Source organism: Loxodonta africana, chromosome X (genome assembly GCF_030014295.1).
Source record: "Loxodonta africana isolate mLoxAfr1 chromosome X, mLoxAfr1.hap2, whole genome shotgun sequence".
NCBI classification, from domain to species: domain Eukaryota; kingdom Metazoa; phylum Chordata; class Mammalia; order Proboscidea; family Elephantidae; genus Loxodonta; species Loxodonta africana.
Window position 1 is genome coordinate 99,512,422 of NC_087369.1, and position 27,911 is coordinate 99,540,332.

At 37.3% G+C, this 27,911-nt stretch overlaps 1 protein-coding gene across 3 annotated transcripts in view; it reads right to left on the reverse strand.

Annotated features, from left to right (window-relative positions):
* The window catches only part of CHM (CHM Rab escort protein), a 232,366-nt gene extending 205,400 nt beyond the window's left edge, over positions 1-26,966 (reverse strand). For all 3 annotated transcript variants that reach the window (XM_064278616.1, XM_010592695.3, XM_010592696.3), the window contains exons 1-2: positions 26,881-26,966; positions 8,518-8,584 (exon numbers count right to left, since the gene is read on the reverse strand). In XM_064278616.1, the coding sequence (XP_064134686.1) occupies positions 8,518-8,584; positions 26,881-26,929 (116 nt within the window). In that variant the 5' untranslated portion in view covers positions 26,930-26,966. The remainder of the gene's footprint in view (positions 1-8,517; positions 8,585-26,880) is intronic.
* Between the last annotated feature and the right edge of the window lie 945 nt (positions 26,967-27,911).

A 27,911-nucleotide genomic window follows, 5' to 3' on the forward strand; every position in this document is an offset into this window, starting at 1 on the left:
GCTTGGAATGACTATTATATCTGAGATTCCTGCGGGGTGCGTCGCCTATGTGTGCTGGCTGTGTGGAGATTGCCCCCAGGGGGTCTGGCCCGCTGAAGTCACGGTCAGATCCTCCGCTGCCAGCCCCACGCCCAACGTCAAGGTTCCCGTGCTGGGATGGTGCACTCTCGACTCCAAAATCAGTCGCTGCCTCCCGGGGACTTCTCGTCCCGCCAGCCGCGTCACCGTGCCGCCACCGAGAACCGACTGGGCCCCCTCCCGGGGTTAGTTCAGGTGAGTGGAGCAGTTCCCCGTGCTTGTGCTGTGACCGCGTGTCCCGGCTGGGACGCTGCTCTCCCTGCTCCAAGACCAGTCGCTGCCTCCCGGGGACTTCTCCCACCGGCTGCGTCGCCACGCCGCCCTCACGAACTGGCTGAGCCCCCTCCCGGAGTGAGTTTGGGGGCTAGGGCTGGGCCCCTTGTTTGTGCCGTCTGCTCCCCTGGGCTCTGCCCTAAATCGGGCGCCGAAGGTTACCTGACTGGTACGCTGGCTCCAGGCTCTGAAAACATTCGCTGCTTCCCCGTATTTGTTCGTTCTCCGTCTCTAAATCTGTGTTTGTTGTTCAGGGTTCGTAGATTGTTATGTATGTGATCGATTCACTTGTTTTTCCGAGTCTTTGTTGCAAGAGGGATCCGAGATAGCGTCTACCTAGTCCGCCATCTTGGCCCCCTCCCCGTGTCTTTTTTTTTATTATAAAGAAAAGGAGGCACAGAAAGATTAAGTAACTTGCTAAAGGTTACACATCTAGTAAGTGGAGAAGCCAGGAGTGAACCCAGGCTTCAAATAAGCCCACACACGCTTTCTCAGCAGAGCAAAAGCATGAGAAAACTTGTGCACAGAGCACAGATATACAGTGCCAGTGTACATGTAAAGCAGAAACAAAAGATAGCGCTGGGGAAGTGGATTGAACTTGCAGAGTCTTAAATGCTAGCATGAATATTAAATGAGAAAATATTTAAATTTGACTCATAGCAGAAAAACATCCTTTCCTTCAGACTTTCTCCTCTGAGATGTAGAGAGACGTTAAGGCTTTCAAGCAGTGAATTCACTAGATTTATGAAATTCCACACTATTCTGCTTTTCTCCTGAATCTCTGACTGTTTCTTCTCAACCTCCTTTGATTGCAACTTTTCATCTTCCTATGCCTTAAAAGATGCCCTTGCCCAGATTTTTATCCTTATCTATTTTGTGCTTCACTATACCCTCTTTCAGGGGGATTTTATTTAGTTCTTTGGCTTCAACTACCATCTATTCACAGATAGTGTCCTTATCTCCAGTTCTGGATCTCCCACTCCGGCTCCTGATACACATATCCAATGGAGCTCTTCACCCAGATGTCCCACAGGCACCTCAAACTCACCACCTCTAATTCTGAACACATTATCTTCCCTTCCCCCAGCTCTACTGCTAAGCCTGTACATCCTCCTGGATTCCCCATCCCAGTAAATGGAATGGTACCACCACCATCCATCAAACTGCTCAAGCCACAATCCTGGGTGTCATCTGTAACTTCTTACATTCCCTCACCTACTATATCTGATTCATCACCAAAAACGCTTGATATAACCACACATCCTTCTATCATTTATTCACCCTGACTGCCACCACCTTAGTTCAGGTCATTATCTCCCAACCAGATCACTGCAACAGCCACCTAGCTGATCTGCTTATCCTTCTTCAACCAATTCTCCACAATGCAGCTAAGGTCATCCAAAAACACACATCTTATCATTTCATTCCCTTACTTAAGACAATAGCTCCCTAATACATATAGGATAAAATGATTCCTTGATCTGAGCCCAAACTAACCCTGTAACCTCATCTTACTACCCCACTCCCCTCAATGTCCCTTAACCAAATAATCACATATACTCTGTGCCAGTGTTACTAAACTGCTTGCAGTTTCCCAAACATGTCATATTTTATTTCCTAAATCTTTGCACATCTTGCTCCATCTGTCTAAAATACCCTTCCCAGCTCCAACTTCTACTATTCTACCCCATCCAACGAACTCCTACATGTCCTCTAACACTGAGCTAAGGTGCCACCTCCTATGGGAAGACCTCTCCCAAAGTTAAGTGTCCCCCATAGCACATTATATATACCTCCATCAAATAACATAGCACATTATAACTGTCTCCTTAGTTATTTGTTTCCTCTACTAGACGGTGAGGCAGTATTTTATTATTCATTGTTTTATCCTTAACATCTTCCTTGCACAAAGGAGATACTCAATAAAGATCAAAGGACTGCTCCCTGATTCATTCTATGAGGCAAACAAAACCATGGTACCAAAACCAGAAAAAGACACAAAAAAAGAAAAATACAGGCCAATATCTTTTATGAATCTAGATGCAAAAATCCTCCACAAAATACTAGTGAACAGAACCCAACAGCATATTAAAAGAGTTATACGCAATGACCAAGTGTGAATTATTCCAAGAATACAGGAATGGTCCAATACTAGAAAATCAATCAACATAATATACCACATCAAAAGAACAACAACAAAAAAAAAGAACCACATTATCATCTCTATGGATGCAGAAAAAGCATTTGATAAAACCCAACACCCTTTCTTGATAAAAACCCTAAAGAACATTGGACTAGAAGGGAAATTCCTCAATATAACTCAGGGCATATATGAAAAGCCAACAGCCAACATTATACTTAGCGGAGAAAGACTTAGAGTTTTCCCCTTGTGTCATGGATTGAATTGTGCCCCCACAAAATATCTGTCAACTTGGCCAGGTCATGATTCCCAGTATTGTATAATTGTCTACCATTTTGGCATCTGATGTGATTTCTCTATGTGTTGTAAATCCTATCACTGTGATGTAATGAGATGGATTAGAGGCAGTTATATTGATGAGATCCACAAGATTAGATAGTGTCTTAAGCCAATCTCTCTTGAGATATAAAAGAGAGAAGCGAACAGAGAGACATGGGGACTTCATACCACCAAGGAAACAGTGCCGGAGCAGAATGCATATTTTAGACCTGAGGTTCCTGTGCTGAGATGCTCCCAGACCAAGGGAAGACTGATGACAAGGACCTTCCTTCAGAGCCGACAGAAAGAGAAAGCCTTCCCCTAGAGATGCCCTGAATTTGGACTTCTAGCCTATTGAACTGTGAGAGAATAAACTTCTCTTTGTTAAAGCCATCCACTTGTGGTGTTTCTGTTATAGCAGCACTAGATGACTAGGACATCTTGATATAGGGAACAAGGGTGCCCTCGCTCACTACTTCTATTCAATATTGTATTAGAAGTCCTAGCAATAAGATAAGAGAAAGAAATGAAAGGTATCCAGATTGGAAAAGAAGTTAAAGTATTTCTATTCATGGATGGCATGATTCTAGATATAGAAAATTCCAAAGAATCCCCATATGAAAGCTGGACAATGAATAAGGAAGACCAAAGAAGAACTGATACCTCTGAATTACAGTGTTGGCAAAGAATATTGCATATACTATGGACTGTCAGAAGAACGAACGAATCTGTCTTGGAAGAAGTACAGCCAGAATGCTCATTAGAAGCCAAGATGGAGACTTCATCTCACATACTTTGGACATATTATCAGGAGGGGCCAATCCCAGAAGAAAGACATCATGCTTTGTAAAGTAGAGGGTCAGCAAAAAAGATGAAGACCCTCAATGAGATGAATTGACACAGTGGCTGCAACAATGCATTCAAGCGTAACAAAAATTTTGAGGATGGCACAGGACTAGACAGCATTTTGTTCTTTTGTACATAGGGTCGCTATGAGTTGGAACCGACTCAACAGCACTTAACAGCAATAATGGAATAAGTCTAACCAGGGACATGAAGGACTTATACAATAAAAACTATAAAACACTGCTGAAAGAGATTAAAGAAGACTTAAATAAATGGACAGATGTTCCATGTTCATGGACTGAAAGAGTTAATATTATCAAGATGTCAATACTACCCAAAGAGATCCAAAGATTGAGTGCGATCTCAATCTAAATTCCAATAGCTTTCTTTACAGAAATAGAAAAAACAATCCTCAGCTTTATATGGTATGGCAAGAGGCCACGAATAACTAAAGCAAGGCTGAAAGAAGAACAAAGTAGAAAGATATACAAGTTCTGATCTTAAAACACACTATACAGATATAGTAATCAAAATTGGTTGGTACTGGTATAACAATAGACACATAGACCAACAGAATAGAATTGAGAGTCCAGAAATAAACCCACACATCTATGGTCAACTGATTTTTAACAAGGATGCTAAGTCCATCCAATGCGAAAAGAAGAGTCTCTTCAATAAATATAGTGCTGGGAAAATCGCACTTTAACATGCAGAAAAATGAAACAGGATCCATGCTTCACACCACACACAAGAACAAAGTCAGTATGGAATAAGGACCTAAACGTGCAAGCTAAAACCATAAATTTTTTAGAAGAAAAAGCAGAGACAACACTGTCAGGCCTATACTTTTATTTTTTTCTAAATTTTCTTTTTTTGTTTTTGAGAACATACACAGCAAACACCAATTCAACAGTTTCTGTATGTACAGTTTAGTGACAACAATTATATTCCTTGAGTTGTGCAACCATTCTCACCCTCCTTTTCTGAGTTGTTCCTCCCTCATTAACATAAACTCCTGCCCCCTAAGGTTCCTATGTAATCTTTCGAGTTGCTGTTGTCAATTTGATCCCATACAGATAATTCTTAAAAGAGCATAATGCTCAAGGTAGACTTTTTCACTACCTAGCTTCTAAAAATTGATTACCTAATACAATAGCAAAAGCACAAAAAACAGGAGGCTAAATAAATGGTACCTCATAAAAATTAAAAACTTTTGTTCATCCAAAGACTTTACCAAAAAAGTGAAAAGACAAGCTACCAACTCAGAGAATGTCTTCAGAAACCATATATCCAACAAGAACCTAATAACTGAAATATATATAAAACTTCAACAACAAAAAGACAAATAAATCATAAAATGGGCAAAGGACTGGAATAGACATTTTACCAAAGAAGACATCGAAATGGGCACCAAACACATGAAAAGATGCTCAACATCATTAGCTATCAGAGAGATGCAAATCACAACTACAATGAGATAACACTTCATTCTCGCTAGGACGGCTAAGATTTAAAAAAAAAGAAAATAATAAATGTTGGCAAGATCGTAGGGAAATTTGAACCCTTACTCATTGTTCGTGGGAATGCAAAATGGTACAGTTGTTATGAAAACAGTATAGTATAGTAGTTCCTCAAAAAACTAAAAATAGAACTACCACATGACCCAGCAATTCCACTCCTAGGTATATACCCAAAAGACTTGAAAGAATTCCACTCCTAAGTATACACGCGAAAGACTTGAAAGCAGAGACTCAGACAGACACTTGTACACCAATGTTCACTATAGCACTATTCACAATAGCCAAAAGGTAGAAACAACCTAAGTGCTCATCAACAGATAAATGGATAAACAAAATATGGCATACACATACAATGGCATACTACTCAGCAGGAGGAGAAATGAAGTCTTGATACATGCTACGATATGGATGGAGCTGGAAGACACGCTAAGTGAAAATATCAATTACAAAAAGACAAATATTTTATATGACTTCACTTATATAAAAAGATAAAAAAAGACAAATGTACAGACAACAAAGTTTATCCATGGTTACCAGGGGTAGAAGGTGGGGGATAAACAGTGATGGAAATATCAGGTTGATTAAGGGTAGGGTTGTGTAGCCAATTATTATAATTGCTGGCAACAAATTGAATATCTGTAAAAATTTGAATAATGAATATTGAATATACCATGGACTGCCAAAAGAACAAATAAATCTGTCTTGGAAGAACTACAACCAGAATGCTCCTTAGAAGCAACGATGGCAAGACTGTGCTTATACACTTTGGACATGTTGTCAGGAGGGATCTGCCTCTGGAGAAGGACATCATGCTTGGCAAAGTACAGGGTCAGCGGAAAAGAGGAAGACCCTCAACGAGGTGGATTGACACAGTGGCTACAACAATGGGCTCAAGCATAGCAACGATTTTAAGGATGGCGCAGGACCGGGCAGTGTTTTGTTCTGTCGTGCATGGGGTCGCTATGAGTCAGAACCGACCCGCTGGCACCTACCAACAACAACAACAAAAATTTGAATTAACAAAAGTTGTGTGATAGATATATTTACAACAAAAACAAAAAGAAAGAATAGCTGCTGATTCTGATTATGTACAACCAAAAACCTCACAGAATTTGGTTTAGCTTGTAGGTTTAGGGTCATAGTTTCACGGGACATCCCAGTTAAACTGGCCTAATAACATAGTTGTTGCCTCTGTTCTACCTCCTAGTTCTATACTAGTACCTGGGGTCTTAAAAGCTTGCAAGCAGTCATCCCAGGTCCAACAATTGGTCTCTATTCACCAGGAACAAGACAGGACACAGGAGATCCAGGAATACAAGGAGGATATGAAATATGTGGCTAATTGCCTCCAGGAACAACTACGTCCTTTGCCATGAGCCCAGAACAACTGGATAGTGCCCAGCTACCATTACTGAACGTTTTGATCAAAGATTCCATAAAAGAATTCTGATCAAAATGGGGAAACTACAGAACAGAATTTCAAATTCTCATGGACTCCAGACTTCCTGGAGCCATGAAGGTTGGAAGAACTCCAGAAAATACTGCCCTGAGATTATCTTTAAACCTTAAAACAAAAATATCCCCTGAAATCTTCTTAAAACCTAAAAATACTTTAGCGTAACTAATTAAAAACATCTGCCTTGAGTATTATATTCCTTTAAGAACTATCTATATGGGATCAAACTGACAACAGCAGCTCGGAAGATTAGATAGGAACCTTAGGGGGCAGTGAATTTATGTTAATGGGGGAGGAACAACTCAGAAAATGATGGTAAGAATGGTTACACAACTGGAAGAATGTAATAAAGCTATATTTTTTTAAAAATCACACATGTGAAAAATTATGATGCATTTGGTTTATTCTCAAAGAAAGCAGATCACTGTTTCATAGAATATAATATCCAATATCAAAACTTGTAGACTATACAGACTAGAAGAAAATACTTGGAAATCATATCCGACAAGGTTTATATCCAGAATATATAAAGAATTCCTACAAATCAACAACAAAATGACAATCTCATTAAAAAATGGGCAATGGACTTGAATAAACATTTCTCCAAAGAAGATAAACAAATGGCCAATAAGCACATGAAAAGATACTCAACATCATTAGCCATTAGGGAAATGCAAATCAAAACCACAATATCACTTCACTCCCACTAGGATGGCTATTATAAAAAAGAAAAGAAAAAGTAGTGGTGAAGACATGGGGGAACTGGAATCATTGCCCATTGCTAGTAGGAATGTAAGAAGATATAGCTACTATGGAAAACAGTTTGGCAGTTCCTCAAAAAATTCAACATAAAACTACCATTAAAAAAAAAAAACATTGCCATCGAGTCAATTCCGATTCACAGTGGCCCTATAGAACAGAGTAAAACTGTCCCACAGGGTTTCCAAGGCTGTAATGTTTACGGGGGCAGACTGTCACATCTTTTTCCTGCAGAGCAGCTGGTAGGCTTGAACTGCTGACCTTTCAGTTAACAGCCAAGCACTTAACCGTTGAGCCACCAGGGCTCCTAAAACTACCATTAAAAAACCAAACCTGTTGCCATTGAGTCAATTCCGACTCATAGGACCCAGCAATTCTACTCCTAGGTATATACCCAAAATAACTGAAAGTAGGGACTCAACAGTTACCTATGCGCCATGTTCACTGCAGCATTATTCGCAATAGCCAAAAAGTGGAAACAACCCAAGTGTCTATCAACCGATGAATGGATAAATAAAATGTGGTACATACCTACAATGAAATATTATTCAGTCATAAAAAGGAATGAAATTCTAATACATATTACAACACAGATGAACCTTGAAAACATGCTAAGGGAAATAAGTCAGACACAAAAGGACAAATATGGTATGATTCCACTTATATAAAATATCTAGAATAGGCAGATTCATAGAGACAGAACGTAGATTAGAGGTTACCAGGGGCTGAGGAGAGAAAAGAAGGAGCAGGTATTCCTTAATGGGTACACAGATTCTGTTTGGGGTGATGAAAAAGTTTTATAAATAGATGATGATGGTTGCACAACAATGAATATAATAAATGCCACTGAGTTATACACTTATAAATGGTTAAAATGGCAAATTTTATGTTATATATATTTTACCACAATTAAATTTTCTGTTAAAAAGAACAAAAACTTGTATGCTATATATTTCACGTATTTCTGGTACAGATTCAAGAATTTCAACCCTTTATCTAACTTAAAATTTTACATAAAGTATGTATAAAAAAAATATACAAGACACATATATATGTGTGTGTATTTCAATTTTACTTTTGTAGACTGATATTCAGGAAGTATTAAATGCTACCATGGATAAACTTACGAATCAACATGCAGAACCCTCTGGCCACTTCTTGAACATGCAGCTGCAATGACGGATTCAGGCAAACCTATGAAAACACACACCTATATCATTTAGAATGTAGAAATATATTTATTATACAAACGCTCAATTTATGCCATTACTGTGTAGAACAGTTTAACCAAAAAGGCTCATCCTTGCATTCAAAATAAAAAAGTCTGTATCATTATACTGTTAGATGTTTCTCAAATATACAGAAGCGATACCGAAAACCTCTTTAGGAGGAACAGATATTAAAAAAAAGAAAAGAAACACTTAAATTCTTTGTATCTGCAAATTGCCCTAATGGAGCAGCTGTCAAAATATTGTTTATATAGTACTTTGTTATTTAGGAACCACGTTCATGTACTAGCTCATCTGATCCTCCCAATTTCAATGAGATGTAAGCATCAGTATGCATCTTTTAAGGAGCCCTGGGGGCCCAAACCGTTTAGCACTAGGAACACACCCAGCAGCTCTGTGGTAGAAAGGCCTGGCGATCTACTTCTGCAAAGATTACAGCCAAGAAAACCCTATGGGGCTATTCTCTTCTGTCACATGGGGTCACTATGAGTGGAAAGCGACTGGATGATACCCAACAACAATGCATATTTTAGAAATAAAAAAAAATGTGCTAACTTGTTGCCTAATTATTAAAAAGAAAAAAAAAAGAGTTGGAAAGTTAAAATCAGATCTAACTCTAAAGCAACAATGTCTCCAAGGGGAATTAGTACACATTTTTCAGTTTAGGCAATATGTTAGTTTCAAAAGAAATTGGGCCATTTATAAAATTTATTATTTTGCCTTTTGGTTAATAAAACAGTTAGAAAACATTCCTTTTTTTCAAATCAAAGTAATTTATACCATAAAGTTTGTTAACAAAAAGGGAAATGTATATATACTACTACCAGTACCAACAGAAATAAAAAATTACCAAAGATAATGCTTTTATAATTTTAAAAAACCCAGCTGTTTCGCTACATACATAACATTTCATCATAAACTCTAACATTTCAATAAAAGAAAAACCATTGCCATCAAGTCAATTCTGACTCATAGCGACCCGATAGGGCTATTACCATAAATCTTTTATATTAGCAAGACGAATAAGACATGTTTTGAAAGTTTAGTGCAATTCAGTAGTGTTACTACTCTTTTACTACTACAAAACATCCTGATCCTCTTGAATTTTTACCTAGTAGGGAAGAAACAGCTCTATTCTTTTGGCAAGATTTAAACTACACACTAAGAATCAAGGATTTCAAGAAAAGGATAAGTTATCATCTTTCTCTTTTTTAAGTATGCATATGCAAAAAAAAAATTTTTATATGCAAGCAATTGACACGGTCAATCTCTAGTTTAAAACTACATTAAACACAAGCTCCATCCATCTTCACTGAGGATCCAGTTTCCCAGTGGTAAAAACTTTGTGGGCATATAATGTTTGTTTCAAAAAAAAAAAAAAAAAAGTTCCAACCAATTATTCTTAATATAACCATTAAAAATAAACTATTGAAGATACCCATACCCATTGCCATCGAGTCGATTCCGACTCATAGCGGCCCTACAGATCAGAGTAGAAGTGCCCCACAGAGTTTCCGAGGAGCGCCTGGTGGATCTGAACTGCTGACCTTTTGGTTAGCAGCCATGACACCTAACCACTACGTCACCAGGGTTTCCTACTGAAGATAAGCCATCATAAAATTTCAACCTTAAATTCAGATGTAATTCAGGGGGAGCGTGGGATGAGAACCTTTGGAGTAGAGAGAAATAAGAAAAAGAAAAATTTTTAAAGTTAAATACATTTTGTTCTTCAAAAAGTTAAAACTGCATTACTCTAACGTCTTTTATCTTAGACTACCGTGGTTAAGAGCTTGGCTGCTAACCAATAGGTTGGCAGTTCCAATCCACCAGCAGTCCCTTCGAAACCCTATGGGGCAGTTCTACTCCATTCTACAGGGTCGCTATGAGTGGAAATCGACTCGATGGCAACAGGTTGGGTGTTTTTTTTTTTAAATGAGAAATAGCTTTTCTTATTAATCAAATACAGTCACTATGGTACTTTAAAAGCTGACAAGCAGCTTACATAAAAAGAACAAGAGCAAAGAAATACTCAGAATGCCAAATTAGCACATTAAAGATCAATGTGCTATGTGTATTAATGACAGCATTAATAATGCCACCAAACATTAGTATCAAGCTTTATTGTTCACAACATATTTTCACATATGTCATCTTACTTATTTCTCACAATAATCCTAAAAGGCAGGCAGTATTATCCATGTGAGGAAATAGATTCATAAAGGTTAAATAACTTGCCAAAGATCAAGTAATTTGGCATCTCCAATTTGAATTACCATGGACATCCAGTATCTCCAACGTGGACCCAAGTTTAAGACTGAAGATTTGAAGGCAGTAGAGATGTGGCAGTCAGCTTCCATAGAGATTTATAGCCTTGGAAACCCTATGGGGTCGCTACGAGTGGAAATCGACTCGATGGCAATGGATTTAAGAGCAACACGAAATGGGCATGGTCTCAATCAGACAGATCTAAGCCTGGATCTTAGTTTTGCTGCTTAACAAGCCCTGAGACCGCAGACAAGTCGCTTGACTTCTCTGAGCCTTTGTTTACTCACCTATCAATGGGTATGTCATCATCTACTTCATAAGGATTATTTTGAGGATTAAACAAGACAAGTATATAAAATGCTTCTTAGTTCAGTTCTTAGCAAAGGGTATTTGCCCAACACTATCTACTCTTATTATTCTTCATAAAGATATTTTGAAAGCACCACCTTTTCCTCTAAATACCAGTCCCAAAATATATCAATCTTTACAAGATTAAAAAAGGGGAACAATAATTAATAAAATTGCCCTCCTTTATATGACCCAGATTGGCTGTTATTTTGGGTAAGCACATAATGCATGTGGTTATTTCTACAGCTGTGATCAATACTGTTGTTGAACTTAAGTCTCTACTGATAAAGCGAAGCCAAGAAAGGATTTCAATACTGAACATGATTTGAATTCAAATACATAAAACCAAAATGACTATCATTTGTGTTTTTTCTTAATATTTCCATTCAGACATCGCCATAAGATTGTGAAATTGATAGGCTGTTTCTATGTTAAATGGCAAGGGCTTATAATCTTCATGCTTAGAATGATTATAATAATAGACTAGAAACACAGCTAGTGAGGTTTCACATTTGCTCCCAGTCATTTAAAAATGAGTTGGTAGTTCCTTAAACACAGGATTCTCTATAAATGCTGAACAAAAAGGAGAAAGAGAAAAGGGAGAGGGAGGGAGGGACAGAGTAGACTGTGCTAGGTGCTCCTTGGGTAGCACAAGTGGTTTGTGCTCATTTACCAACCTAAAGGTTGGAAGTTCAAACCCACCCAGTAGCACCACGGAAAAAAAGGCTGGCAATCTGCTTCCGTTAAGATTACAGCCAAGAAAACTCTATGGAGCAGTTCTACTCTTACACACATGGGGTTGCCATGAGTCTGAATTGACTAGATGGCAAAGGGTTTTGTTCTGTTTGCTTATTTATTTATTTATTTTTGATCCTAGGTGGTAGGGAAAAAGAGAAAATTAAGGCAATCCCTAGTCTGAAAGAGCTCAGAGTCTAAAGATCAAGATCTAAAGAGATTTAAATAATAAATATACTTAAAACTGGTAAAAAAGGAAAAAAAATTCCCTCTGTACAGGGAATAGTAGAAGGCTCCAAAGAGGTGGGGACATTATCTGGGTCTTTTAAGATCTTTAACAACCCAGTTGAAGAGTGTAGGAGGAGGGAAAGAAAAAAGTGGGAAGGAGCAAAAGCTGAAAGAACCCAAAAAACCCTTTGCTGTTGAGTTGATTCCGACTCATAGTGACCCTATAGGACAGAGCAGAAATGCCCCATAGAGTTTCCAAGGAGCGCCTGGTGGATCTGAACTGCCAACCTTTTGGTTAGCAGACATAGCACTTAACCACTGCTCCACCAGGGTTTCTAGGTGAAGGAAAGGAGAACCTAAACGTGTTTAAAAAAGAGTAACTGGGACCAAATTATGGAATCTGAACTTAAATGTGTAGGCAACAGTGAGTCTAAAAAAACTTTTAGCAAACAAAAAAGCATGCTTAGATGAGTGTTTCAGAAAAATAATTCTAGTCACAGCATAGGGGATGAACTTATATAAAACTGGATTTTTAAGATTTTGTTAATTCTTGTTTAAGATAAGTTAACATACCTGAATTTTTTGGTCATAATGATAATTTAGCAAAATAAGTAAAATGACTGCTTATTCTGTTTAAATTAATTATTCATACACTCGATCTTAACATCACTTAAAACACTTGATGAGTTTCAAAATTTAAACCTTTTATAACATTGGCACCAGAAAATTATGCCTGAATTACTCAAATTTACTCAACATCCTTTTGAGACATTTATATGAAGCATATTACAGGTTTACAATGAATTATACAGTCTCTCCCCCAAGGAAAAGCCAGACATGAGTCAGAAACAGATTCCTAGATCAGGATTAAATCGCACAGCCTTACTCTGGCAACACTTTTTAAAATGTGTGGTTGCAAATATACAAGTGCAATGTTTTCACCTGTAAAACGGGGTTAATAATACATTCCATAGGGGTGTAGTGAGGAATAGATACAAAACTACATAAAACACCTTATACTGTCTCCTACCTAACATGTCACCAACATCCAATAAATATTGATTCTCTTTCCTTCTCCTACCACTTCGTTAAGGTATTTGGAGAAAAACTATGCCTCTTACTTGTTTATAATTTACTTATGTTATCCTCGAAGATCTAACAATTTAAAGTAGTCTTTTTTAAGTCCAATATCCTTTTCTATATGCACATTACAGAAGTTCACCAAACATCTAATATTATTTAAACATTTCATATTATTAAATTCATTAGAGAACTTACTCTGCCAATGTATTATAGGAAAATGTATAATTTTGATACAAGATTAACAATGTTTACTGGCAAGTCATTTTTATTAAACACAGGTAAATATTAGGTATTAAAGTTACTATTTTGGAATAGTTCATAATAGGTGAAACTGCAGTTTGTTACATCACGTCCTTCTCAGTTGAGGTTTTGTTATAAAGTTTTCAGCTAGAAAAATATATCAGAAGCTTGTGGAATATTATATGATCATATACCAAACATGCAAAGTCCTAGTTTTCTGTAACTTTCCAAAACCTGCCTAGCTAAGAAAGAGATGTTTCATTAACAAATGCAGGAGCTAGGCTAAAATCAGGACCAAAAAGGTATAAAATTCATATTTTTAGGAATCTTATCTAAGAATATTTTATAGGAATGAAACTATCATTCATTCACTTTTCAAAATCCTTTTTAAAACCAAATTCTCAATGTTCAACCTCATCACTTGCAACTATAATATTTTAGGTTAGTTCTCCATGATATATTCTTAAAACTGTATTACTATCTGGAATTGACTCTTCCTAACACTGTACATATTTTTTTATACTTACATAAGATAAATATAAAATAAAGTACTTACACCACTCCCAGCATATCGAACAATAAATAATAGATTCCTCTGACAGGACTTTGATGACCTGGCAAAGTCCGAGTGCTTTCAGCCCAAATCATACGAAACCATAAATCACTCCTTATTTTATGGAACGTTTCAAAATGGATTCCTGCTTTCTACCTTGAAAGTCATTTCATGTGTTATTTATAACTAGTGAAGACCATAATGGAAAGAAAATTACATAGAACTAGAAAATTTACTGTGACTGCTTTTATAAAGAATAACTCCTTATTTAGGAAAAATAAATAGAATTACTGTCAAGGAAAAACTTGTGATTACAACAAGCTTTTAGAGAGTCACATCCTTTATTTTCCTACTTAAACAACCCTAAGTACAGGCATGAACATTAGGTACAGAACTGCCTAGACTGAGGATACAAAGGTAATGCAAAGGAAAGACGATATAATTCACAGTGCAGCCACTAAAATGAAATGCCACCACAATATTAGGCAGAAACTGAATTGGAACCCAAGTTCAAGTAGTTTCGTTGATTCCTATCTTAAATTTTAAATTGACAATTTGTATCTTCAATTTACTTTTACGTGGTTACCTTAAAAAGAAAAAAAAACTGCCAGTAAAGTAGCCAAAAGAACTACCAAGCCTTACAGATAAAAATATTGTTTTTAATTCGCTTTGGCTCCCACAAAATAAAGAACATATTAGTAATTGCAGCAATTTAAAATCTCTGGATTTCTTCCTTACGGGAGAAAATATTATGAGCATCTATGTAATTTGTGGAACTTTCGAAAAAATGTACTGTCCATTAAAATTTTAACTTACGAAATTGCTTTTATTTCTTTTTTTTTTAATTCAATATAGTGTGAGCTTTTAGGAGTGGCTAGTTAACAACAGAAACCCTGGTGGCATAGTGGTTAAGAGCTATGGCTGCTAACCAAAAGGTCAGTGGTTCAAATCCACCAAGTGCTCCTTGAAACCCTATAAAGCAGTTCTGCTCTGTCCTATAGGGTTGCTATGAGTCGGAATCAACTCGACAACAACGAGTTTCAGTTTTTTAATAACAAGAACATTGTGTCAGTATTCGAAAATACTGAACCAAGAGTCAGGAACCATGTCTTCTTATTTTCAGGTTTATCGCTAATAGCTGTGACCCAGGGAAAGTCACTTAACCTCTCCAGAATTCAGCATCCTTACAGATAAAATGAAGGGTTTGAACTAAGTGACCCATAGGGTTTATTTCAGAATGTTAATACTAAAGCAACAACCAGGCCTCTATTCTTGCAGGGAAAGTCACTTAACCTCTCCAGAATTCAGCATCCTTACAGATAAAATGAAGGGTTTGAACTAAGTGACCCATAGGGTTTATTTCAGAATGTTAATACTAAAGCAACAACCAGGCCTCTATTCTTGGGAAAATGACTTAAGTTAAAAATAAAAATAAGATTCTAGGAAGATGGCAGCAACAACAAAGTTTTTGAATCTTCCTCAATACCCGCATAAAAAACAGAGAGTAAAACCAGAACCCTAAAACAACACACTCAGGGACAACACCTACAATAAAAAAGTTAGGTGACAAGGTGTTACCATGAACCCCAAAATAGCTGGTATAAACCACCAACGGCCATAATGCTGGTATCAAAAATGTACAAGAGGAAATGAATGGAAGGCAATGTGAAGTGGCAGTCCTGAAAGCCAGAGAACCCCAAAATTGCTATCAGGCATTCACTGAAAAGCTTGGCAGGGCATTCTGAGAACATGAACAGTAGCAGAAACTGGGAGGGGGCTTTGCAGGCTCCAACTTAAGAATAAGTGCAAAGGGACCCCTAGAAGTACTAGAGTGGTCATGGGCATGGGCCCTAAGAATTCAGAAAACTAACAACCCAAAGTGTCCCTTTAGGCAAATCCCTGCATTGGGAAGTAACTGTTAGGAACCTAGTACAAATTGAACAGAACAGGGAAAATAGAGCAAAAGCAAAGAAGAGGTTTGATTTTTCAATTACAAAAAGTTTAAAATATTAAATAAAATATAATACCAAATTTCAAAGAGCAAATGAAAGATTGGACCTACCAAATAAAAGAATCCTTTGGGAAACAGGAAATTAGCATCCTGTTTTTTACCTAAATCGAGAAAACCAGATCAACTCAAAATTCTCTTAATGAATGTTTTATTAAGTGAAATAAATGCTGGCCAGAGACCTATCCCATGCCAGGAGATGAAATAAGTAGTTTCCGCCACAATTAATTTTTACCTGATTTTCTTAACACTAGTATTTGTTTTATCAATTTAAATGACCAAAATCTTTTCATAGTAAATGATACCTTAGCCCAGCTCTCTTCAAATTTAACACAGTAACAATATTTATCTTGTAAAGAGGAAAATATAGTTTCTTTGTTCAGAGCATATTTTACTTATGTGCCACAGGAAAAAACATGTAGTTCTATGTATTATTAATACTTATAACACTAAAAAAAAAAAACCGAACCCGTTGCCATCAAGTCGACTCCGACTCATAGCGACCCCGTAGGACAGAGTAGAACTGCCCCATAGAGTTTCCAAGGAGTGCCTGGTGGATTTGAACTGTCGACCTTTTGGTTAGCAGCCGTAGCACTTAACCGCTACGCCACTAGGGTTTCCACTTATAACACTAAAAAGGCAATAATACATGATAAAAAGAGACTGGGTGCTCATTCCAAGAATGCTATAAAAATTACACAAAAAGTAACTTTTCCCCCAAATATAAAATGATCCCCCTCGCATGAAATCCATTTTTTAAAAAGTAGAAAAAAAAAAAAAAAAACCATGAACCTTATAAACTAAATTTCAAAGGACCTAGGAATATGTTTTTTTTAACTTATACTTAACATTCCTTAAAGTATAAACACTATAAATGAAGCTTTAAAATTAGTCTCATTATGTATTTAAGAGAAGGTTAGCTAAATATCATTGAGAAAACACTAAGGATAATTATTTCATCCTGCAAATTAAAAACTTGAACAGTTATTTATATTTGGTTTATTAAAATAAAACAGCTTAAGGAAAAAAAATCTGTGTAATGAAAACTACAGTTTCATTGCATTAAGGATTTCTTAAACACTTTCAAGAAGGATAAATCAAAATGTAAAAAGCTCACAAGTCACTTTTTGGTGTGTTTGTACTTTAAAATGCATATTAAAAATACCTAAAACTTAACATGACAGATATTTTTTCTTTTTCATTTTCTCTCTTACATTATAAACATGATGTAATCCTAAGGAAAACTGTGAATCGCCCATATCCAACCCCTAACAAAACAATTTTTCATTTTTCCATTGCTTTCCAGTCTTTGTCCACATATATAAATATGGCTGTAAGGCATGAGGAAACTGAAACACAGAGGGGTAAGGAATTTGCCCCAAATCACATACCCAGTAAATGGCAAAGTTAAGATTAGAGACCAGACAGACTGGTTCTACAGTCTGTGCTCTAAAGTACTATATTGCTTCAGGATATCTAAATCTCTTTTCCATCCCCACCAAGCAGCTGTACAATTAATTTTGTTTCCCAAATGTCTGGATTCTAAGAAGTGGGTACTCTAACTGGTAGACACCAATAATGCTAGAAAGGTATGCTACCCTTTATAAATTAAGAAACTGGCGTTCAGTGGGAACTACTAAATATAGGAGTCAAAGAATTTAAAAAAAAACAATCTGCAATCCCTAGTGAAAATACTGGAAACCCTGGCGGCGTAGTGGTTGAGTGCTATGGCTGCTAATCAAAAGGTCGGCAGCTCAAATCCACCAGGTGCTCCTTGGAAACTCTACAGGGCAGTTCTGCTCTTTCCTATAGGGTCGCTGTAAGTTGGACTTTATTCGACAGCAATGGGTTTTTAGTGAAAATATTTCTCCAAGGATTACCAACTGACGTTAAGACAATTACATTAATAGTTAGCATCAAACTCAACATTTATATAGTGCCAAATTAACAGCATACACATTATTCTCTAAACACCAGGGGAAAAAAACACCCATAGAATGGAGGCATCAGACTGTCATCATCCCAATCCAGGATCGATCTCAGCACACTCATGGTGGATCAACCAGATATTATATGTCTTCTAGTATGGTCCAACATGAGAATACATACCTAAGATGTATTCTAGCCAAAAACGTTAAACTTGAATCCATCAAAGCATTTAGATACAACTTTCAGTTTACAGGAAAACCACAGGAAATAGGAACAATATACCACCACCACAAAAGCAGCCAAATTCAAAAGGCAAAACATTCTGCAGGCTCACTGGCCCAGTCTCTTCAACATATCATTATCATTTAAAATCAGCAACAACAACAACAAACTATGCTAACATAAAAGAGACTTACAGGACATAACAATCAGAAGCAATGCATGATACTGAATTGGATGCAAGTTTGTATATCAACTATAAAAACAATTTGGAGGGAGGGGGACTGGGGAAATTTAAATATGGTCCATGTATATGAGATAAAAACTTACTGGAATAGACGGAAAGGTGAGGGTTACTGACAAAAAAGTTGCAAAACAGTATGTACAGTATGATCTTATTTTGATGTGAATGTGTGTATTTATATCATAAATTTCACTGAGCAGGGTGGGTAGTTGGAAAGCCAGGAGCCAAGAGGTGAATAAATAGAACCCTTTGGAAAATGGGCATAACCTAGTGAAACTGAAGATTTGCAAACCTAGAATACTATATGAGAGAAGTGCGCGGAGGGGACTAGAGCTATATGCATCTATGTGGGTAAATCTCACAACCATAACATTGATCAAGTTTCAGAAAGAATACATAGAGTAGAATTCCAAAAGTCAGACAAGGGTCAAAAGCAAGTAAAACCAACAATACATTATTTAGGAATATATACACAACTGGTAAAACCAATTTAAAAAAATACCAAGGGCACAATTAATATAATTCACCATAATGGTTACACCTATGGGAAAGGAAGAGGGAATACAATGATGATGGGCACACAAAGAGTTTCTAAAACACTGGTAATGTTAATTTTCTTAAGCTCAGTCATACAAATATGGGCATTCATTTTATTATTGTTCTTTGAAATACATAGATTTCATCTATATGTATGATATTCTATAACAAAAAGAAAGCTGTGGGCCAGATCCTGGGCCACACTGTAAGATTGCCTATTCCTCCGGTCAGCCTGGCTCCTTTAAGATATCTAGTCTCTTTAATATACAACATTTACATTTTCTAATTTTACTATGAATAGCTTTAAAATGGATGTCATCATCCTTGTAGGTTTTTACCTTACTTGAATGATTTCCTTACAATAGGTACCCAGATCTGAAGTCACTGTGTCTAAGAGAATGAACATATTTACAACTCTTAGTACAAACTGTAATACTACTTTACCAAAGTATTATACCATTTCATAGTATCATCAACACACCAACTAAATACAACTTCATCAGCAATTGGTTATTACTCTTAATTTAATGTTTTTAAGTATGAGGTTATTTTGCATTTGACGAGTAATGAGAAAAAATATTTTCCCAACAGTTTGCTGAATATTTGTATTTTCTTTTATGAAGTGCCTATTTACATTCTTGATCCATTTATCTCTAGAGGCCTAGATGCTTTTCATATAAATTTGAAGGGAACAATTTTTATGCAATTAGTCCTTTGTTATGAGTTTCAAATATTTCCCCTCTATGTCCCTTTTTCTCTTAGTTTGCTATTTTTCAGAGTAAATGCTATAATTTTACACCGATTCAAATACTACCTTTTGTTTTTGTGATTTCTAGTTTTAAAAAAGAAAAATTACCATTTCTCTACAGATATGATGATCCAGCCTATTTCTACTTTATAGTTACCACTTCAATACAATGAAAGAGACACTCAGATTAATGACAGAAGAGAAAAATCCAAAAAGAGATCTTATAGTAAAAACATAAAAGAGGCATTTCAACTCAGTGAAGTAAGAACAGCTTATTAGGTCAATGGTACTGGAATAACTGTCTAATGATTCAGGAAAATAAAATAATCTAATACTCTACAACAAAATAAATCTCAGATGAATTAAAAATTAAATGTAAAGTATGAAATATGGAAAGTTCTAAAAGCAAATAAGAGTTAATATGTACTTAATCTTAGAGGGGGAGTACTTTCTATGCTTATCTACAAAGGCAGCAAACATAAAAGAAAAAAAAGTTTGATAGATCTGACAATATAAAATTTATAAATTTTCACACAACAAAAACCACCATAAAAAAAATAGAAGGCAAACTTAGAAAAATAGTTATAATACACATAATAAAAAAATTAATGTCTTTAGTATATAAAGATTATACATTGGTAGGAAAAAAATAAAAATGATCCAATAGAAAAATACATAAAATCAATTTACCAAGAAAAATTAAGTGGCATATATATATCTGTATATATATACAGATATATGTATGTATTAAATATTCAGCCTCACTTATGATCTGAAAATACTTCAAACAAGGGAATAGCATTATCTGCCTATCAAGTTGACAGTAACTATAAGACATTCATAGCCAATGTTGGAAGAACACAGTAAAATAAGCGTTCGGATACTCTGCTGGTAAGATTATAGATTGGTGAACTTTCTATAGGGCAATTCATCAATACAAACCAGAAACATTACTGAACCACGCCCAAAATCGTGAGCCAACAATTACAGTTCTAGTATTTATTCCAAGGAAATAATTAATCGTGTACAAAAGATTTAGGTATGAACTATTATTCACGGCATTAAGTTTATAAAAGTGAAAAACTGAAAACAACCTAAAGTGTCCCCAAAAAGTTGACTGTTTAAATAAATGACATTTTATATAACACTCTTAAAATGAAAAATGATAGAGATGGAGTACAGATTAGTGGTTAACCAAGGTTTAGGGAGAGGGAAGGAAATAAGGGTCCATGTCCACAAGAAGGTAGAAATTCTTATAATGGAATTGTTTTATATCTTGACTGGGGCAGCTGAACATGTGACAATATTGCACAGAACTAAATAATACACACACATAAAACATACACATGCAAGTGCATATAAAACTGGTGAAATCTGAATAAGACTGGTAGATAAGGTCAGTTTCCTGATTGTGATATTGTGCTACAATTATGCAAGATTTTATCACTGGAGGAAACTGGGTGGAGGGTATGCTGCATCTTCCTGTAGTATTTCTTAAATTGCATGTGAATTGACAATTATCTCAAAAAGCTCAAAAGAAAGACAGTGAGGAATAATATTTCATTGACATGGAATGATGCTCATGACATACTGTGAAGTGAAAAAAACAGCAGGTTTGAAAATAACACCTATAATAAGATTATTTTTATAAATAAAGTATACATATTTCTATACACACAAAGAGTGCTACATGCACAAAAGTGTTAGTGAGATGTTTGTACTTTTATAAATGTGATAAAATGCAAGTCAGTCAAGTAATATATTACCAACTTAAGCTCTTTGTAAAATCTGAGATGAAACCCTTATGCTAAACACCACACTGGCCAAGCTGCCTCTGTTCTATTCTCCAGTCCATTTGCGAACTGGTTCTTTAAAAAAAAAAAAAAGCCTCAATATGATAACATAACATGATAGTTCTCATAACCACGCTTAAAGAAATCAGTATCTGTGATAAATTATCATTCTTTCATACTGCCCTTTAATGAAATTAGAAAAGCAAAAAAAAAAACCCAATAAACCAGCCTTTCAAAGTATCCCTGTTTTGTTGATCATAGCTAAATAATCCCTCAGAATGTTTCTAATCTCTCTGTTCTATATATTCCAAACTGAGCACTAAATGATTACTAGTCTATTTTACTTTTAAATCCATTTATATGCATGGCAGGCACAACCTAACTTTTCAGTTAAAAGACTTTGCACTGAAATTGAAGAGCAAATGATTTAGCAAAAGCAGCAGGTCAATTATATGGAATTATAATTGTTTTTCCGAGCATTGGGATTTTAGGTTAAACATGAGAAAGTGATGGTTAGCAGCCGTACTGGATTTTAACTGCTATAGCCTGATTTTTTTTTTTTTATAGCCTGAGTTATTTGAAACATCATGAGAACTCTAGAGAATATGAGAAAATGACACAAGATGTGGGAGATCAAAATGATGCTGCAGAGGGAATTCTGGGAACAGATGTGACTCTCTCTGAGGGAATGACGCAAACTTATTATGACTTACAGGGAAGGATAAGCATCTCTGAGAGTCTTCTCCAGAGCTACATAACTATCTTTGCTTTTCTAGGTACTGAGAGTAGAAAAGACATACTTTTCCATCAATAAATGCCTGAAGAATTGCAAAGATTTTTTCAGAACAGCAAAATACACATGCTTTCTTTAGCTCCTTCACCATTTCCTACACTGACAAGGAAGAATTTCAACTATGCCCCCAAATAAGACAAACAGTAAATCTGTTCAAAACCTGCAGGCAAAACAAATGATCAATAATGCAAGCTCGGGAGTAAAAAAGATAAAGAAGAAAACCTATAAACCACCAGATGAGAAACCTGATAGGATTACTGGTAATAGACACACAAACGTCTTTCCTATCAAGTAGCCAATGAGAAGAGGAAGAAGATAAAATTGACACCCCTTTCATGGAAATCATGAGCCTTCTCTGGGAAGTAAATCAGGCAATAACCAAAAACAAACAAACAAACCCATTGCTGTCGAGATGATTCTGACTCAGCGACCCTACAGGAGAGCAGAGCTGCCTCATAGGGTTTCCAAGTAGGCGGCTGGTAGATTTGAACTGCCGAACTTTTGGTTAGCAGCTGAGCTCTTAACCACTGCACCACCAGGGCTCCTTCTAGACCGTAGGGGCATGGATATTTGGAAATACAGGCAGAGGAAATACATCTTGTCTGAACCACATACAAGCATCCTGAAAGGGGATTAAATAAGATGAATACAGGAGAAATCACTTGGCATAGGGTCTGACACAAATGAGTATTTAGTAAATATCAGTTTCCATGATCCCTCCTACAGCATTTCTATCTACCAAGGTTTATAGAAGTGAGGTTACTCCACCACCATCACAATAAACACTATAGTCAATGAGCTGCTGGCCAAGGTTAACTACCTTAATGTTTCAATTCTCCACCAACATCAAGGAATGGAGCTATATGACCTATGTGACTCTTCCTGATAAATGAAGCTTATCATTTTCAAAAAAAAAAAAAAAAAGTTTTTTTAAGCATCCATTTTGATAGAAATTTTTTCAAATATATTCAACACTGACTTCTTAAAAAGACTATACAGAACAGAATCCAGCCTTTTCCACAACTAGATGGTGCCTGGCTACCACCACCAACTGCCCTGACAGTGATCACAACAGAGGGTCCTGGACAGGGCAAGAGATAAATGTAGAATGAAATTCTAACTCACACAAAAAAGACCAGACTTACTGGTCTGACTGAGAGGAGAAACCCCGAGAGTATGGCCCCCAGACCCCCTTATAACTCAGTACTAAAGTTACTCCTGAGGTTCACGCTTCAGTCAAAGATTAGACAGGCCCATAAAACAAAATGAGACTAAATGGGCACACCAACCTAGGGCAAAGGACTAGAAGACAGGAGGGGACAGGAAAGCTGGTAAAGGGGAACCCAAGGTCCAGAAGGGAGAGTGTTGACATGTCGTGTGGTTGGCAATCAATGTCACAAAACAATGGGTATTAATTGTTTAATGAGAAATTAATTTACTCTGAAAACTTTCATCTGAAGCACAATTTTAATAAAATCAGCCTTTTCTTGATGACACAGCGTCATAATTATGCACACACAATGGTAAATTTTCGAGCTGGTAGAACCCTACCTTAGAAATCCCCTAATTCAAATCTCCCACTTTATGTATGAGCTGAAATCCCAAGAGGTTATGCAATTTTCCCGAGGTTACACAGGGGGAAGGTCAAGCAATTACCATTAAACCATGTTGCCACATCTATTATTATACTATACTGAGCACCATCTAGCAAGGCAGTCAAGATTTAGGGGCAGTAACCCTTGTAAGCTTCCCCATGTTTGTTATTTTTTATCTCATCTCTTTACCCATATCTTTAGTATTGTTGTTGTTGCTGTATGCCATTGAGTCGATTCTAGCTCATAGCAACCTTATAATCCTTAGTAGTAAAACTCTTAAATCAACTAGGATCTATGTGTTCACCCTCTGCAAGAAAAAAATTAAGCTAGCTTACTCCACAGCCCATTTTAGGGGAAGAACTCCAGAAGATAAAGTGACTGATGTGCTTTAAAAAGGAAAACGATGCAGACTAGATCTCTAAATGGCCTGCAGAAAGCAAGAAGGACGTGATGAAAAGCTCACATAGGCTTAAGAACAGCTTTGGGGGTGTGACTGTCAGGAAGTCCAAACAATTCCTGAATATTGACAATACAGTAACCTTCACAAGGGCAGGGACTAGGTTCTCAATAAACATGGTTTGAATATCCTGAGAAATGAGTGGTTGTCACTAGCCTAAATAATCCCAGGCTGTTATGGATTGAATAGTGTCCCCAAAAAATATATGTTGTGCATCATTACCTCTATGCCTATGGTTAGTCTTGCAAAATTCTAACCAGATTAACCGCAGGCATAGAGGTTATGATGTACAACACATATTTTTTGGGGGGTGGGGGGGACAATTCAATCCATAACAGCCTGGGATTATTTAGTGTAGTGAATTTTGCAAGATGAATGACTTCTTCATTGAAAATACATTTTTCAGCAACAGAAAGGCCAGCTATACACATGGACCTTGCCAGATGGAATACACAGGAATCAAATCAACTACATCTGTGGAAAGAGACTATGGAGAAGCTCAATATCATCAGTCAGAACAAGGCCAGGGGTGGACTGCAGAACAGGCCATCAACTGCTCATATGCGAGTTCAAGTTGAAGCTGAAGAAAATTAGAGCAAGTCTATGAGAGCCAAAATACAACCTTGAGTATATCCCACCTGAATTTAGAGATCATCTCAAGATTAGATTTGATACATTGGATGCTAATGGCCGAAGACCAGACTACTTGTGGGAGGACATTATACATGAAGAAAGCAAAAGGTCACTAAAAAGACAGGAAAGAAAGAAAAGACCAAAATGGATGGATTCCTAGACAACCAAAAAGAAAGGCAAGTGTGGTAATAACAGCTATTCTAAAACGGATTTTTTTCTCAGTTTTAGAAGAGAATGGAGGGAATAAATGAATATTCAATTGGCTCCTTCCAGCTTTCATCCAACGTCTGCTCACAGCTGGGTTATCTGCACCTGCAGTTGTTTTCAAGTTGGGAATAACATGTCCCTGTTGTTCTGAGAACAATTACCTAGGTACAACGAGTATAAAAGGCTTTCTGGTTAGACAACACATTAAAAGCTACTAGTTTACCCTCCCTACACTCACAAATATGAAAAATCAGGCTCAGAGAGATTAAAGTGCTTGAACCTCCCTCAAAGTCACACAGCAAGGTAAAAGCCAAGCAAATTCTAGAACCAAGTTTTTCCAATGACCTCTACTAATCTGGGTTAACTCTGAGGATCAGAACCACTGATTCTCCTTCTGCTATGACATGGGCCTTTGGAAATTTACCAGCTGCGTGATCATGAGCAAATTATAGCCTTTCTAATCCTCCTTTTCCTCTTCTGTAAAATGTAGAGAATACCTACTCTAACAGGGTTGCTGTCAGAATTACATAAGGTTTGTCAAGTGCTTAGCTGGCACATCGACTAGCAAATAATAATCATTCACACAAAAAAAAGTAGCTGTAATTTTTACTCCCACCCTAAAAACATGGCTGCTCCTACAGTTTGAAAAGACAACGAACGGAATTCATCAACACAATGGGCCCAATACCCCAGAGCCTACTACATTCCGCAGACGGGAGTAAACCCCACCCAACAACCTCTTTCATCCCATCTAAAACCCACCCTCTAACCAGTTAAGAAAAACAAAATGTCAATTGATTCCACACGTCCGCTGCCACATGTTGTATGTTGAATTTGCCAACTAGAAATTGCAGGGGGGTTTCTGGCTCCACCCAAAACATGGAGAACAAATGAATGATTAGCAAGGGGACAATAAGGTCACAGACCTGAACTGGAATTCACAAAAGCTTGTTCTCAGCATATCTGGTTGTGCGTGGATAGGTGGATGATAGAAAGCAGAATGGTTTCTTTCAGTACCGTAAAGCAGGAATAATGGCTGCCTCAACAAAATACAATTTCCTAGGCTGCTCAACACAATAGAGAAAAAAAAATCCGTTTCCCTGCCCTAATAAATTAATACGTACTTGGGCAACAACTGAGCATCTTTCTTGCAAAACTGAGGATTAAGCTGTAACCGAGCAATTTTTAACTGCACGACACCCTATAATCATATAAAGATACGAAAAAAGTCCTATGAAACGACGAAACAAAAGGAATGAGGAATATCACGTTGAACTCAACAAGGAGTGAATCATAATGTCATGTCAAAGGCGTATGCATGGATAAAATCCCGACCCTCCGTCCTCATGACACTGCAAACCCACCTCCCTTTAAGGAAATTACAGGAATCAGCCGCAGCAACCAACCTCAACAATCGGCATCGACCAGATATACCCCTACTCAGATGTCGCTAAGCACCGCGGGTCCAAGCCCCTCCCTGGAGCTTGCCAAGTCCCGCGCTGACTCCAGAATACCTCACTTCCTTCCCGTCCGCCCTCCCAAACTCGACCCCCCGCGTTTCTCGCTAACTCTCGTCACTGACAAAGAAGGCAGGAATGAGACAGGCATCCCACATTTAGTCCGTGGAGTACTAGGGCCACACATACCCGTCCCTATTACGATCACATCAAATTCCGAAGGGAGATTATTCGCCATCTTTACAGGAAACGTGTCATGTGACTACTGCTTGTGGAAATGAAATCAAGTTAAGCGTTCCCACGGTGGAAGGCGGAAGGGAAAACTGTGCATTCTGGGTATTGTAGTTCTTGAGTGAAGGCCCAGGTAGACGGCTACAGCGTTATATTTGCGATTTTTACGCGAATGTTGCAAGCTCGATTTACTTTCCAGGCTTTATGAAGCAGTGCATTTAGGCTGGAGGCTTGGGGTAGGAAAGAGATGCAGATTTGTATTCCGATGGCTAGGATGAATGTGAGAAGACCTGGGTACTCCTTAACTAAGATAAAGAAAGAATTGTTAGGAGACCCAAAAGGCAGAATGAAGTTGCGAGGGAATTGTTCTGTGAACAAGAGAGGTTATCATTCCAGCCTGGAAAACTGTTTCCCCAGTGTGTCTGTGCTTTCGTTTTGGCTCTCGTGGCATAATTTTTCACACCGATGTTGTTAGCTGGGATGAGTCTCCTATTGCCAATCTTTTTGGTCTCTTATGTCTCCCCATTGAAACCTATTTAAAAAAAAATCGTTGTGAAGTCTATTCCCACGCATTGTGACACTATAGGACAGAGTAGAACTGTCCCATAGTGTTTCCAAGGCTGCAGTCTTTACCGAAGCACATTGCCATATCTTTCTCCCGCGCCCAGCTAGTGTGTCCGACAGCTGCTAATCTTTCCGTTAGTAGCCCAGCGAAGCGCTTAACCACTGCAGCACCAAGGGCTCGTTCCCCAATAAGCCTCCCCACCACACCCCCCCCCCATAAACCCTTCGCCTTAGTTTCACCAGGAGCCCTGGTGGCACAGTGGTTAAAGGACTTAGCTGCAAACCGGAAAGTCTGAGGTTCCATCCGCTAGCTGCTCTGCAGGAGAAAGATGTGGCAGTCTGTTTCCACAAAGACTGCAGCCTTGGAAACTCTATTGGGCAGTTCCACTCTGTCCTGTAGGGTCGCTGTGAGTCAAAATCCACTC